The sequence below is a fragment of the Lathyrus oleraceus genome, chromosome 5 (assembly GCF_024323335.1).
Source record: "Lathyrus oleraceus cultivar Zhongwan6 chromosome 5, CAAS_Psat_ZW6_1.0, whole genome shotgun sequence".
NCBI classification, from domain to species: domain Eukaryota; kingdom Viridiplantae; phylum Streptophyta; class Magnoliopsida; order Fabales; family Fabaceae; genus Lathyrus; species Lathyrus oleraceus.
The window spans coordinates 523,807,547-523,824,673 of record NC_066583.1 but is presented as its reverse complement, the minus strand read 5'-3'; the positions used below and the strand labels follow the sequence as shown (position 1 = coordinate 523,824,673).

Genomic DNA, 17,127 nt, shown 5'->3' with positions numbered 1-17,127 from the left:
ATTTATTCAAACATAAATTATTTTACATTCAAAACACTTTTATTCACAAATCAATTCACTCAAATTAATTTTCTTCACATTTGAATCAAACACAAAATGTGACAACTTAGTGAATTTTTTTTATGGTCCAATAATTTATTGATCAAAACTTCACCTCTTAAAAGTGAATAAGTAAGAAGTTCTGGATTCAAGCACGCGTCCTTACAGCCATATCATTACTACGAAAAACACTTTTAACCTAAGTTGGATATGAGATGTTACCTGGATTTCATATGCAAGATAATAAAGAACATCATTAAAAGTGTGCCATTTTACATCTCCATTGTAGGTCCACCAATGAAAAAGGTGTAATGGTCATGGGTTCAATCCTCAGTGATAACTTTTTTGAATTTTTAAATGGCAAAAAATCCCCTCGATTTTGTCTTTCAACTGAGGAAAATATACATTTGAGTTTATTATATATAATATGGATTACTTACTTCACCAAACGCTAATTGAACATATAACCTTTCAAATTGGTTTTGAAAATAATTATATAAAATATTATGTTATATTTGAAGAACAATTTACACTGATCAATGATTTTCGAGCATCCTATAACTCATTATTCATCTCTCATTCTTTAATGGTTAGAACTTTGTTCAATATTTCAAGTTCTTCATTCAACACTTTCTTCTCTATTAATTCATTCTTCAAAGCATACAATTTGATAATTTGAAAAATGAACAAGTATAGAAGAAAGATGAATGAAAACTAGAAACATTGAGAGAAATTTTAATCATTAAAGAACGTAAGATGAATATTGAGTTACAGAATGCTCAAAAAACATTGATCAGTATAAGATATTTTTCAAATAACTTTTCATATTATTATTTTCAAAATCAGTTTAACAGGTTATATGTTCAAAGAGGGGTTAGTGAAGCAAACAATCGATATTAGATATAATAAATTCAACTGTATTTTCTGTCACTTTAATATCCTCTTGACATGTTCGACGAAACAAGACGAGATCTGCACAAAGAATCACAAACAATATCTCAATCTCAATAACAACAACTAAACAACAACATTTATCTTTCAAAACTTTGCTAAGTTGAACAACTAAATAACAATAAAAACAACAACGACAACAATCTCAATTTCAACAAAACTACAACATCAACAATAAACTTATTATGTACTTATCTCAACAAAAACAACATCATATAACATTTAATCCCAGTCTAAACAACAACAACGACATTTAACAACAACTCAAAAACAACAATTTCCATCTCAACAAAACTACAACAACATCAACAATAAACATATTACGTACTTATATCAAATGTATAAGTAGGGAAAAAACTCAACAAAAGAAACTAGACCACTTATCTACAACATCTTATACAAGTAGGGAAAAAACTTGTATTATTATTTATGTTAATTAGTCATCACCACCATTAGTTTATTGAGAATATTCCAAACCTATTAGGATGATTACTCTTTAATGATCATCTCATAAATGTATTTTCTGTCACTTTAATATCCTCTTGACATGTTCGACGAAACAAGATGAGATCTGCACAAAGAATCATAAACAATATCTCAATCTCAATAACAACAACTAAACAACAACATTTATCTTTTGCTAAGTTGAACAACTAAATAACAATAAAAACAACAACGACAACAATCTCAATTTCAACAAAACTACAACATCAACAATAAACTTATTATGTACTTATCTCAACAAAAACAACATCATATAACATTTAATCCCAGTCTAAACAACAACAACGACATTTAACAACAACTCAAAAACAACAATTTCCATCTCAACAAAACTACAACAACATCAACAATAAACCTATTACGTACTTATATCAAATGTATAAGTAGGGAAAAACTCAACAAAAGAAACTAGACCACTTATCTACAACATCTTATACAAGTAGGGAAAAAACTTGTATTATTATTTATGTTAATTAGTCATCACCACCATTAGTTTATTGAGAATATTCCAAACCTATTAGGATGATTACTCTTTAATGATCATCTCATAAATGTATAAATCAATGCATATATGGATTAAGAATAAACTGTTTGCATTTTTCTTTCTCAGCTCACGATTTTTGTACTTTATTTTCATTTTCAGCTAATGTCATAATCTTATCATTCACAATTTTAAGCATATCTTGATGAGAATGAGAAAAATATTGAAAACAAATATCAAAGAGAAAATTTTGATATGTTTTGGAGTAAAGAGAGAGTTAAAGGGAATTATAAACTATGATATGATGAGAATAAAAATCGTTTATTGAGTAATTGATTCGGTACAATATGGAGTAATTAGTTACTTATTAATCAATTTACTCAATAGACTCGATAGATAATATATGTGTTTTCAAATTATTTAATAGTACTTTCGATATAATATATCAACAAAATGTATTAATCAAACCAATATCAAGTACAATAATATAAAATGATTTCATTGAAAAGAAGCAGATGCAGGAGGTGGAGGATCCACAAGAAACTTATCGAGAAGTTTATCAATAGATGTGTAGTTATAATCCGGATATAGTTTTGAAGCTTCAAGGTCATCTTCACCAAGCTCAAAGTTCATAAGATCCCCTTTAACAAATATACTATGAAGAATGGAAACTGGTATATCTTCTGGAGGGGGCAAATCTGCATCATAAAGGACAAATTAATCAATTGTTAATTACACAATCATAGAAATATGAAAATAGTGATATCAACTCATTTTGTGTTATGATATTCTTCGAAGTCTTACTTTGTGAAAGCTTGATAATATCTTCCTCAGGAACAAAAACTTTGTTAAAGTTCTGATCAGTTTTGTTCTTCCATAATAATATCAACTCATTTTGTGTTATGATATTCTTCGAAGGTCTATACACCACTATTCGATTGTGTGCTCTTGGATCATTGGCTACTTTAATAGTATATATAGCGACATCTTCTTCATAATTTAATATAGCTAACAAATAAAAAATATTTCAAATATATATTAATTGTTAATTAAGTTATTAAATACAATTAAGAAAATAGAACAAATATTCATACTAAAATATGTACCTTTGGTTTCACCATTGCCATAGACAACAATATCTTTATTGCTTTCGTATGGACGGAGCAAGAAATTCACAAAATATGCACCAAAACAATTTGCAGAGACAAAAGTATAAGGGATTCTAGCCGCTTCAATTTCTCTTCTAATTTTTATTTTCTTATCAAGAAAAACTTGAAATGGAGGAAGAGGATGAACTTTATCTTCTTCAACACCAAAGTCTGATGGAAGGAACCTCTGCAAGAAATACACACTTATAAATGAAAAAATAATTCATATTAAAAAGTAACAATAATTAGAGTGTTGGTAACACTTCAATATGTTTATTTTGAAACCAGACAATTTTGTTACAATTATTATTTAAAAAATTGATATTTCATGATTTCATAATTAATTTTAGATATTTAAAAAGAATTAATTTATAAGTGATTTCACATTTGTTTACCGTAGTAAAAGAAATAAATATAAATAAAGATTATAATTGGAAAAAAATAGTTTTTGAGAAAAGATATACAAGTAATTTTAGATTTTTTAAAATTTTTTTAAATCAATAATAAATTAATTAATTAACTTAAAAACTAATTTTTATATCCAATAATAACCACTAAAAAATATTTTTTATAAAATAAAAAATTGAACAAATAAACCCAGCTCTATATAATTAACTTACTTGCTTTAATTAAACATATTTTTAGATAAAAAAAGTAATGTTATAATAATGAGGAGAAAATTTACGATAGTATAAAAAAAGTTATCAAATAGCATAAGATGTGTCAAACATACCAATAAAAAGATTATCAGAGAATAAATATTAAAAATCAAAGAAGCATAAAAAAATGTTCAAACAAAATTGCACAAAAATCCAAATAGCTAAAAACCACATCCCTTAGGATTTAGACTAGATCTCAAACCATCACATCACCATCAATCGATCTCAATCCAATGAGAGCACTAAAAAACATATACCAAAATCAACCTCATAATGAAGACAAACACTTGATATGTTATTGCTTAAGATAGAGGATATGGTTTAAAAATTATTCAGAGAACGTTCACATATAATAATTTATAAATTATTTTTAGGCAAAAAAAAATTCCCTCTATTTCTTTCGCATATGTTGAAACACCGTTAAATAACTCATTATTACAATGTCTCTAAATATACAAACAATAGCATGCTAAATCATAACAAAACCACCCTTAGACTTAGTCTTATTACCTAAAGAGAGAAAAAACTCGAATAATTCTATGATCACTATAGAGAACTTTATGGCAACCCAACCTTTCAAAGATCTAATAGTACACTGACAAAGCTAACTCACAAGTCAAAATTTTACCTTATATCCCTATCATTATCTATATACCCCAACATTTAACAAAATATTTCAATTATATCCTTTTTATTTATTATTAAATTTTTTGAAATTAATTTTTTTTATATCCCTATATTAATTTACAGGAACACTTAGCGGAATAGTTCCGGTAGTCAATTTTATAATTTTTAATTTATCAGAACACTTGGCAAAAGAGTCTTGTTAGATAAATTTTTAATTTATAATATACCGAAACATTTGGTAAAAGAGTTCTGGTAGCCAAATTTTTAATTTTTAATGTAATGAATAACTTAATTAAATTGTTCGGTAGTTTTCAAAGTATTCACCGGATAACTTCATTAAAGCGTTTAGGTAGTTTTCAAACTACTCACCAGACAACTTAATTAAAGTGTTCGGGTGGTTTATTTTTTTTCAAAATTATAGACTTTAGGAAACGGTTTGAAACCGTGGTTAAAAGTGGTTTGTTAAAAAAACGTGGGCTGAATTGTTGAAGGTTTTAAGCCATGGTTGTTCACTTTAGGCCACAGTTTTTTGTGTTGCATAAGCTTGTTATGTTCACTCGGATGACTTAATTAAAGTCTTTCGTTCACATTTACTATTTTAAACGTGTTGCTAAAATTGATGAAGTTGACTTTAGGCAACGATTGATCACTTTAGATCTCTGTTTTCTTGTGTTGCATAAACTTATTTTGTTTTAGACTCATTGGATATGTTATCAAAAGTTATTTGGAATGTAATTTTTTAAAACTTTTTTTCAAACATAAGTTATTTATTTAAAGGTATTTTAGTCAAATTGAATGAATTGTAGTGATAGGGGAATACTCATTGGGGTATGGGGTAAAACTTTTCTCAGAAGTGACAAAAAGATGTGAAATTGAATCGATTCAACCTCCACACAGGGGACAAGAGATTCCATTAGAATCAACAATCACTCACCTTTTAGATAAATTCTCTCTAGGAGTCTATCTTGTAAAAAAATTTAAGAAAAAACCATCATTTTAGAAGGAGTCTCACTAACCTAGAAGGGGGAGAAACAACTTCTCAACTAGATGAGAGGAGGATTTGATCCAACTGAACATGGTAAGTAGAGACAATTGAAAATATATCATTTCTTCTAGTGTTCCAACTCCGCTTATCTTTATCCTAAGAGAGAGTAAAGTCTTGAAGAATAGAGAGAAGTTAATCAACAACAGATAATTCACAGAGAAAAAATGTCTTATCCACATGAAATCCAAAGTTTTTATGTTCCACCCAACCAATCTCTTTCATCGACCCATTAGATTCAATTATAAACAAATCTAAAAATTTATTATTTACCGGCAGAGTCTCTCAAATTTTTTAGAGGTCATGTGCAAGAAGCCGGAGTTAACTTCATTTGAGTTGAACTTTTTTTAAGGAGTCTTATTTAACATCAAATATGTGTGTGAAGGCTTTTTTCTCTATAGTTTAATCATTAAAAAAATATGAGACTTTGTGCTATAGACCTTTTTGCACGCCCTCAAAGACGATTTTGTTTACGGGAGTAGCCTACCAAAGGATCCTCTACAAAGAATAAAGTCTGAAGGCCCGACCTTCACATTATAAATTACATGCATAACAAACAATCATCGACTTTGGAAGTATTTATCACCTTGATATTGCCAGCAACTTTGATAGCATCTATAATTTTGAGTTGCTCCATTACTAGAGGATATGGAAAGGTACATATCACAATGTCTACTTGCTTAATCACTTTCAATATCCGATCATGCTCAAGTTCTCCCTGCAAATAAATAATTATTATTCACATATATTTATCAATAACTTAATCAAAATGAATTATTTCATATCAATACATAAAAATTAAGAATTACCTCCACAAGTGTTACTCCCAAGGAATTAAATTCGTCGCAAAGTTGTATCTTAGAGGAAGGAGTTTTTGTATTAATAGGTCGAGTATACACAAAAGTTGGATAACCTAAAGAAATGCTTGCTTTCACCATATACTTTCCTATGTAACCAGTTCCACCAAATACAAGAATCTTATTCTTCTTACCCTCCATTTTTTGTTTAGGCACTCTTTACTCTTGAAAATGCTTAACTAACTTATTGAATTGAGTATAAATATGTAGTTTCACATTTATTACTTAACTAATTTAAATAGGACAGATGTCTAATTGGATATACACTAATGATAGAAAATAAAATAACCTTGAACATATTACACGGTGTAACCGATGTGAAATATCCAAAAAAAATAACAATATCTACAATTTTTTTTTATTAACAAGCCATTCTTAAAATAGAAAAAACCATTTTATTAATCTTCAAGTAAATTACACCAACAAGTTATACATTAACATTATATTTATAAAACACCAAAAACAAAAAAACTATGAAATATGAACAAATACAAGGAATTTTCGACAAGTACATTGTCATGCCCAAACACAATAGAAGTTAGGTACCCATCACAACAAAAACTTTAACTCTATGAAAATGGCCTCATAAAACATATGAACCAATTAAAAAGACAAGCTAAAGCCCCATAGTTGATATTTTAGCCTTATCACATGTAGAAGTATGCTTTAAGTGATGAAGACAATGAAACCATATTTTCTTAGACCTAGCCAAAAGCAGTTGGAAGGTTGGAGGCGGCGGCAGCAGATTGCCGGCGGCAGCAGATCAATGGATGACCTTAAGTGTGGGGTCATGTTGGGTACAAGGCAATTGGCCGCAACGGTCTATGGTGGCGCAGAAGTCAGAGGTCATAGTTCGACCAATTGATGATTGGACATTTAGATCAATTCGGTATTGGATTGTTTTTTGGATCTATTTTGATATCTGACCCAATAGAACTCGAGGATATTATAAATATTGTTCTCCACCACTTACAAGAAAATAAGACCGAACATATGGTAATCCTACTTAAAAATATAAGAGTTGAAATTTCTAGAATTATATTCTTGGACTTTTTCGGACCTTTGGAGATATCTATAGGAAACATATAGAGTCAATAATAGAAATTCTTTGGAGTTTTTGAAATTTAGAAGACTTTCGGAGGTATATAAGGGGATTGAAAAATACTTCTAAATATTTTTGATTTGTGTGATTTATGTATAAAAAGAGTCGAAGGGATTGGGAAACACTTCGGTATAAAATAAGGTTTGTTTTTGGAAAACTTATAATTCTATTTTCTTGAAACTAACTCATTTATAATCTCTTGTAACAACACTTGCAAATATAGTGAATTAGATATTTGCTCTCTCTCCTAGAGTAGATCCATTTGATCGAAATGGATAAACAAATTCTTTGTGTTTCGAATTTGATCTAACTCTTGCTTGTTGTTGATTTGCATACATAATTTGACATGTTAATTTTTTTCTTGAGGCCATATAGTTTGACTACCTTTGTTCTTTATTCCACACATCAATATTCTTAGTAGGATCGATATATTATTAGATTTCACAATGAAAAGGTTTTGTTGTGGTTGTACCTTTCAATTTCAAAACAAATGGTGTCTAATGATGCATATAGAAGTTAAGTTTATATGTGAGCATCATGGGTTCTATTCTGGGCCGGCCAAAGGCACAAATGATTAAGGTCTAATCAATTTTAAATCCACTCCAATTGACCCAAAATATAAAATTAGTTCACATGCGAAGAGTTAGGTTCATTCTCTGATCTCCATTTTTCACTATACTCATCTTGAATCTTGAACTGACTTAGGCATTGGAGTGTTAACCATGCAGGTTTACCCCGCTTTTCCGTGAAGGAGATCAAGGCCATTATTCAAGATCATAAGTTTTCCAACTGCATCCATTTTTGTTTCCTGAACAGAACAGTGGCGCAGTCTATTGGAAATGACTTCTAATGCCCATGATTTTCACAAATTAAAGTCTGCTTTCCAACTCCATCGCCTGCACATAGAAGTTCTAGATCTAGATTCCTATGATTTCATATCTAATATCTGATTTACTGATTTATAACATCCTCAGGTCACCAAATCGAGAATGCTTAGAGGAGAACACGAAGATTTATAACATTGGAAAGTATATGGTAAAAGCAAGTATTTCTTTAGGTTATCCAACTTTTGTGTATACTCAACCTATTCATGCAAAAACTCCTTCCTCTAAGATACAACTTTGCAGAGAATTTAATTCCTTGGGAGTAACACTTGTGGAGGTAAGTTTTTTTTCTCTTCATGTTTGTGTGACGAAGTTAAAGAATTAGTAGTATTTTAATGAGTCTCAAGGAATAATAAATGTAGGGAGAACTTGAGGTTGATCAAATTGTGGAAGTTGTAAAACAGGCAGATATTGTGATATGTACTTTGGCATACCCTTAAGTTATGGAGAAACTCAAAATTATTGAGGCTATCAAAGTTGCTGGTAATATCAAGGTGAGTTGATTTGGTTTTGGTATGCTCTTAATTGGTGCTTGTTTATTTAGGGTAACCTATAGCTTTAATAGTCATAGATTAATATTCAGATGGTTTTATATAAGAGGATCCTCTTGCTTTTTTCTTCTTCTTTTAGTTGTGGAGGGTTTTAATGGGATGATATGAAATGTCAAAAGTAAATATTTGTATATAGATATTTTGAAATATTGACCTATGTTTTTATTTTCTAAGTCTATATACTTATTGCAGAGATTTCTTCCATCGGACTTTGGTGTAGAAGACAAAGTACACCCTCTTCCTCCATTTCAAGTTTTTCTTGATAAGAAAATAAAAATTAGAAGAGAAATTGAAGAAACAAAAATTCCTTATACTTATATCTCTGCAAATTGTTTTGGTGCATACTTTGTGAATTTTTTACTTCGTCCATATGAAAAGAAGGAAGATATTATTGTCAACGGAAATGGTAAAACCAAAGGTATATTATATTTTTCCACAATTTTAATGCAATGGTGTAAGCTTTCAATACGATGAAACTGAGTGAAGCTAAAAGGTTAACAATCTAATGTCTAATTCAATGAATGAGTGAAAACATACTTTAAGGGTGTAAATGAGAAAATAGTTGAAATGGCATGTGTTAGGCTTTATATAGTGTGGGTAGTTAAAACCATCCACATGTCATCTTGCGCTTCGTGCGAGGGATCGTCCAATTATATTTAGCATTGGGTGATCATCGAGGTCCCATGGTTGTGGATCCTTGAGTCTTCAGTGTCTTGGTATGCACGTTCTTGGGCTGAGCCTTGTCATGATTATACTTTTCCACCTTTGGGCTTATTTTCACCCCATAACAGTTGCCCCAAAAGTCTGTCATTGTAAAGTAATGGAAAGGCTTTTAGAGTACCAGGTTGTTGTCTTTCCCGACCTTGTTCCTCATGACATATTCTTACCTTCCAGAAGTGGAGAAGTTTGGAGAATGAGAGAGGAGGACCTTGGTAATATGCACATTAAATTCAAGTGTTGTCACCAAAACATTTTGTAGGATCATTCTTACACATGGCCCTAGATCCCTACAGTAGTGTATGACAATACACTTTAGGATGCTCGATTGTTGTTATGATCTCGAGGTGAACTTGGATGTTGATTTTTGTCTTCTTACCTTATTTTGTTTTGGGATCATCAATTTTTCTACCCCGCTCCATTATATAAAGGCAAATTCTCTTTCTAGGTTACGTTTCACTCTTTGCATAAATTGTCATTCCTCTGTCTTTCCATCTTCGGTCATCCATGTCTGAGCTCTGGTGACATCTTGCTTTGTTTGTTTTTTTTCCTTTTCATATTTCACAACTCATTTGGTCGCTCACGTTTTGATATATTTTTTCATTATAGCTTTACCTTCACATCTAAAGTTTTTTCTAGGTACCATTTTGCTCCCTTTTGTTTACTGTTGTCGCTTCCTGCTCTTTCTTTTTAACATTGGCAAATTTATGAGATGAACTTGCAAACATTATATATATATATATATATATATATATATATATATATATATATATATATATATATATATATATATATATATATATATATATATATATATATATATATATATATATAGTGGTGATGATATATGTGGCGCCTCATCTCACACAAGGATGATAGACTCGAAAATATTGGATATTGCTTCTTTGGCAAATGTTTGTTCTCTGGTTAATCTCATAGTTCTTAATGATAGTTCGGAGTTCTGGAAGGTTCTATAGAAAGTGGTAGTGGACTTATGAATCCCTAGTAGATAACCATGTAAGAACAGTTAGGGGTGAACTTAGATCATCCCCTTAGTAGAGAAGTCAGTACTGGTATCTCATCTTCGGTGTTGCCCGTGGAAAATCTTGATTTTGTTGAACCATATCGAGATGATCTGATGGCTTGTTCTTACATGAGATATTTTAGGTATTTGAATGGTAAGAAACCCAAAGGTAAGGAAGTTGGAGAGCATCTCTGTTTTGGGGGGCATTCTAAAACTTATGACGAACATTATATTTTTGTTGACAGTGGGGAAGAAATGGTTTGAAAGGGCCAACAAGGCCTTGATTTTCCTGTTGATGCCACTTAGTACTTTTGGGTGTATGTGCAATTGACTGGGACAAATTTCGTTTTGGGGAGTGTTCAACGTTTAGAGGGCACCCATCGGAACATATGCCTATACTCTAATTGGCGTGTCTCTCACATTTAACCCGATAAGAGGTTGTATAGCTATTTTGATGGATGCTTAGCGCCCTTCCATGAGTGTCTGCTTTCTAGACTGGTGTTTAGGATTCCCTTCAACGATTTTGAAGTGGATGTATTGAATCACTTGATAATCACTCTCCTTTTATTGCAACCGGTATCCCGGGCTTTCGTGAAGGTGTTCTAATATTTGTGCGAGTATCGCGGTAGAGTGCATACTTTAAATTTATTCTTAAAAATATTCAACATAACACATACTTCCTCTATAGCAGAGCGAGGCAAGGTTTGCTATCACATTCCATAGTACATTAAAAGCCTACTTATTTTTTCATCGACTTGTAAAGAAGTAATGGTTGTTGAGCAGATCTTGAGATGAATTAGTTTAATGTCGTGAACATGTCAATTAATTTCGTTACTTAATTCTTTGTTGTCGATCCCATATTAATGATTTCTTTGTATTTATCTATGTTCGCTTTATTCATCTCTTTGTTAAGTAGAAACCTAGGAATTTTTCAACTCTAACTCTAAAGGTGCATGTTTCTATATTGAGTCTCATATTGTATTGTCAAACTTGTCGAAACACGCTTTCCAAGTGTTCATCGTGTAGTCATTATTTACTAGACTTAATGATCATATCATCCATGTGAACTTCTAGCTTTTCACCTATCTTTTCTCTGAATATTTTTTCATCATCCTATGGTATGTTACCCTTGAAATCTTCAGGCCATGTGGTATAACATTGCATCAATAGTTAGCTCGCTTAGTCATGAAGATTGCCTTGTCCTTGTCTTCCTCCAACATGGGTATTTGGTTATAGTCGAAATACATGTCCATGAATGCCAATAGTATATAACCGGTTAAGTTATCAACTAGCTCGTAAATGTTTAGGAGTGAATATGAATCTTCAGGAAGGCTCGGTTAAGGTCGGTGTAGTCAATGCATATTCTCAATTTCCCTGATGATCTCTTGACTAATACACAATTGGATAACCATTCATTGTATTTTACTTCTGGAAAAAAATTAGCATCATGTAGACCCCAGACTATACTAAATGTTAATTCACTCTTTTCAGGGAATTTTGTCTTTTTTTGGGGCCACATAACGACCATTAGGGTTAATATTCAATTGGTGATAATCTAGGCTAGGGTTTATATCAGGCAACTAGTCGGGAAAAACTGTGAAGAGGTTGACATTAGCTTTAATGCACTTAATGAGCCATCTCTTTACCAAGGATGGGAAATCAACTCCTATATGGGCTGATCTTACTGAATTATCATCTAGCTGTACAACTTAAGAGTTGTCGTTAGGAACCGGCCTCATAGGTTTTGCTTTTACCCTCGACAGAGAGTCAATCTTATCATCTCGTAGAGTTTCATATTCTCATACGTTGAGGTCGATTAAACTGACGGTAGTCTCACGAGTCTTGTTCCTTTTTGTACCAGAGGAGACTCTGGTTGCTGAGGGTTTCTTTTAGAATTGTTTCACGTAGAAGCCATTACGACGGGGCGGGGGTGGACTTACAAGGATAACACTCTAACGCTAAAGTCAATGAATAAGTGAGAAAGTAGCTAATGTATGAATGAGAGAATACCTAAAATGAAGCGTGTTGACTTTATATAGTGTGGACGCACTACTAAAAACAAGGTTTATACCTCAGTTGAAACACGACTTTGACCTTAGAGGCCGAGGTAATGAAGGGTGTCATGGAAAGTGCATCATTTCCCCCCTCAATTTGTCATTCACTCGAGGTAAAAATGTAACTACTCATTGGATCAGTCCCTAGCAACCGCATTTTAGTATTTACTTGAAAAGACGCTACATTTCCTCTCGGTGTTTATGATATGCCTTGCACGAAGAATCGTCCAATTATATCTGATAATGGGCGATCATTTGAGGGCAAAGATCAAGTATCGGTCTCATGATTTCGGTGTACCATGAGTCCTCGATGTCTTGGTATGCACATTTTTCGATTATGCCTCATTATAATTGAACTTTTCTGAATTTAGGTCAATGGTCGGCCCGAAAACTCTATGTTACTTCTCGAAATTATACAAACACCTTATCACTTCTTTTAAAATTTATATATTTTTGATCCTAAAAATAAAAATCTTGTATATAAAAATATATAACACAAATATATGTTTATAGATGAAAATAATATTATATTTTCAAATCAATTTTGTAGAAACCTGTCACTTTATATTATGTTTATAACTCATCATTGAAAATTAAATATAATTTTTTTAAAGATAAAAAAATTATGCTTTTTAGAATTTTAGTTGTTGGAGACTTCTCTACTTTCAATATAGATTAGCTCAACTTATTATCTTTCAAGGTAAAATGATTTTTTTAATATTTTTTTTTTACTTTTTTTTCCATCTAAACAATATATCAAACCCACTCATTTAAATCATTAATCTTGTATTTTCTTGTTGTATTCAAATGAATAAATTAATAATTACTATATATTGATATTTGCCAATTTGTTTTTATTTGTTAGCTATACTAAATTATGAAGATGATATTAAAGTGACAAAGGATCTCAGAACACACAATCGCATTATTCTATATCGGCCTTCAAAGAATATCATAACACAAAATGAGTTGATATCATTATGGGAGCATAAAAGTGGTCAAAATTTTAACAAAGTTTTTGTTTCTGAAAAAGATATTGCCAAGCTATCACAAAGTAAGACTTTGTTTCATTTTTTTTACTTTATATGAAATACTGACTAATGTTGTGTAAATATTGTCTCATTATCTTCCGTTTTGATGTCAAAATATAATTTCTCCCATTTTAATATATCTAAGAAATTAAATAAATATTAAATTTGATATTTATTATAATATAGAAATAAAAAATTGATTAATAACAAAATATATCTTTTATGATATAGCTTTACCTCCTCCAGAAGACATATCAGTTTCCATTCTTCATTGTGTATTTGTTAAAGGGGATCTTATGAACTTTGAGTTTGGGGAAGATGATCTTGAAGCTTCACAACTATATCATGATTACAATTACATATCCATTGATCAACTTCTTGATAAATTTCTTGTTGATCCTCCGCCTCCTGCATCTACAGCTTTTGAATGAAGTTATTTTATAATAATGATTTTTATGTTAGTTATGTCATTTAAATTAGTTATGTAATGTTAAAATTACTTAAATTTCATACTTTCACACTAATATTCCTTAAAGGCTAGTTTTTCTTACCTTAAATTTGTAAGTTCAAATTGTGTTTTATTAGAAATATTTGGTTTAAATATTTAGTACTATTTAAGTGCTTTTTTAGATATAACATTTTTTTATCTATCAATACTGCATAAAAGACTTAACTCGGTTGAAATAAGGGTTTTATTTTGGATGAGATTTTGAGGTAACATATGGTATTATGAAAAGTGTGTCCCTTTTTCTCTTGGTCACTAGCCGAGGCAAAAAATTAGAAAGTGCACCACTTCGATTGAAAGAGGGATTTTATCCCGGATGAGGTTTTGAAGTAACGTAGGGTATTATGGAAAGTGTGTCGCTTTTTCTCTTGGCCACTAGCCGAGGCGAAAAATTAAAAAGCGCACCATTTTTTCCCTCGGTTGGGAGGTTAACCAATGAGAAATCCCTCACATTTCACATTGGTTGGAATTTTGAACCGAGGTGAAATCCTTCATTTTTTTCTCTCTAGTATGAAATCATTCACATCGATTGATATTGTTAACCAAAGTGAACTCCTTTGTATTTTTATTTTTTATTTTAACTTTAAACGTTTTTTTATTTTAATCTGCATTTTTATAAAAAGAACATAAATGACACATTTTTTATCATATATTTAATAGCTACAAGGCCAAAATAAAATGACAAATATTATATGCCATAATGACAACTATACAAATTTACATCCTTTAAGCTAATACAACATATCCAAAGTGACTCAAAAACTATATAAGTCAACAAGAAAACACCCAATAGACCTAAGCGAGTTTCCCAACATGAACGAATATTATATATATCTTCTTGTGTGAATGATATTCGATCTTTAAACACTTATAAGTTGAACGAAAGGTTGAAACACTTAAAATAAACATAAATTATTATTCGGTAAAAAAATCATGTATATCTAATTATAAATATATATTACATGCTTTCATAAATCAACAACACCGACATAGACAATGTTTAACATGTGTTTCTCACATAATATCCACACTCGTAAGATGATGGTTGTTTAATCGTCTACAAATAAATTTTATATAGTGAGTAATAAGACACACAAAAAACACAAGATGTTATACATATAAATGAATGTCATCACAATTAATACCACTTACTTTAGGAGTAATAAATTTGGATTTTTTGTTTCTAAAACTTGCAACATATGGTTTCTCTCAATATGTGAAAAAATTTGAAACATTAATCAAAAGAGTTTAAAAGTAAAATATTAATTTTAGTTTTAATTTTAAAAATTGGACCATCTACATCTTAAAGGAATGAAGAGGATTATATCTGTTGAAGCTGTCAGAGGAATTCCAAACTTAAAGATTGATGAAGGAAGAGTTTGTGGGGAGTGTTAGATTGGAAAACAGATAAAGATGTCACATTAGAAGCTCAGACATGACACCACTTCCAGAGTGCTGGAACTTCTCCACATGGACTTGATGGGACCTATGCAGGTGGAAAGTCTTGGTGGGAAAAAGTATGCTTATGTGGTGGTGGATGGCTTCTCCAGATACACCTGGGTCAACTTTATAAGGGAAAAATATGATGTATTTGAAGTTTTAAAAGATCTTTGTCTAAGACTTCAAAGAGAAAAAGAAAGTCAGGTTATCAGAATCAGAAGTGATCATGGGAAAGAATTTGAGAATAGCAAATTTGCTGGATTCTGTGCATCTGAAGGAATTAGTCATGAGTTCTCATCTCCCATTACCCCTCAGCAAAATGGTGTGGTAGAAAGAAAAAATAGAACTCTCCAAGAATCTGCCAGTGCTATGATTCATGCTAAGAAATTGCCCTACCACTTCTGGGCTGAAGCTATGAACACAACCTGCTATGTTTATAACAGAGTAACCTTGAAGAAAGGGACCCCTACTACTTTATATGAAGTCTGGAAAGGAAGAAGACCTACTGTCAAATACTTCCATGTGTTTGGTAGCAAATGCTATATCTTGACTGATCGTGAAAAAAGAAGGAAGATGGATCCTAAGAGTGATGAAGGAATATTTCTTGGCTACTCAACAAACAGCAGAGCATTTAGAGTATTTAATTCCAGAACAAAAGTAATGATGGAATCTATCAATGTTGTGGTTGATGATCAACATACTGATGTCACAGACGATGTTGAGACATCTCAAAATGATGCCCCATCTGATGTCTCAGACAAAAGTAATGAGAGTGAACTCACTCAAGCTGAACCTGAAACTGACAAAATTAATAAGGGACCCTCTATCAGAATTCAGAAGGATCATCCTAAAGATCTCATTATAGGAGACCCAAATAAAGGGGTCACAACTAGATCAAGGGAAGTAATCTCACATGGCTGTTTTGTGTCCAAGATTGAGCCTAGGAATGTCAAGGAAGCCTTGATTGAAGAATTATGGATCAATGCCATGCAGGAAGAGTTAAGCCAATTCAAGAGAAATGAAGTATGAGAATTGGTTCCAAGACCTGAAGGAATAAATGTTATTGGAACAAAGTGGATTTACAAGAATAAATATGATGAACAAGGGGTGGTTACTAAAAATAAAGCAAGATTAGTAGCACAAGGATACACTCAAGTTGAAGGAGTTGATTTTGATGAAACATTTGCCCCTGTAGCTCGCCTTGAGTCCATTAGACTATTGCTTGGAGTGGCATGTATTCTGAAGTTTAAACTGTTCCAAATTAATGTAAAAAGTGCCTTCTTGAATGGTTACTTAAATGAGGAAGTGTATGTGGAACAACCTAAAGGGTTTATAAATCCAAATCTTCCAAAGCATGTGTGTAAGTTGAGGAAAGCCCTCTATGGTTTGAAATAGGCTCATAGGGCTTGGTATGATAGACTCACAGTGTTTCTCATTAACAATGGATACAGGAAGGGAGGCATTGACAAGACCCTATTTGTTAAGAATGAAGGAGGAAAACTCATGGTGGC

General features: G+C 31.4%; 1 protein-coding gene and 1 pseudogene across 1 annotated transcript; one reads left to right on the top strand and one right to left on the bottom strand.

Annotated features, from left to right (window-relative positions):
* Window positions 1-2,473: 2,473 nt before the first annotated feature.
* On the bottom strand, window positions 2,474-6,449 carry LOC127082988 (eugenol synthase 1). The gene is made up of 5 exons (XM_051023220.1): window positions 6,261-6,449; window positions 6,038-6,169; window positions 3,082-3,310; window positions 2,780-2,983; window positions 2,474-2,673 (listed from the first exon to the last, which is right to left on the bottom strand). The coding sequence occupies exons 1-5, from the start codon at window positions 6,447-6,449 to the stop codon at window positions 2,474-2,476; spliced, it is 954 nt and encodes a 317-aa protein (XP_050879177.1).
* Window positions 6,450-7,132: 683 nt separating this feature from the next.
* Window positions 7,133-14,102, top strand: LOC127082987 (eugenol synthase 1-like; annotated as a pseudogene).
* The last annotated feature ends 3,025 nt before the right edge of the window (window positions 14,103-17,127 follow it).

Excerpts from the sequence above, each read along its gene's own strand:
- LOC127082988 (XM_051023220.1), bottom strand. The coding sequence starts at position 6,449 with ATGGAGGGTAAGAAGAATAAGATTCTTGTATTTGGTGGAACTGGTTAC. Across the intron at positions 3,311-6,037 it reads AAGTTGCTGGCAATATCAAG|AGGTTCCTTCCATCAGACTT; the intron begins GTGATAAATACT and ends TATTTCTTGCAG. Across the intron at positions 2,984-3,081 it reads TGGCAATGGTGAAACCAAAG|CTATATTAAATTATGAAGAA; the intron begins GTACATATTTTA and ends TTTATTTGTTAG.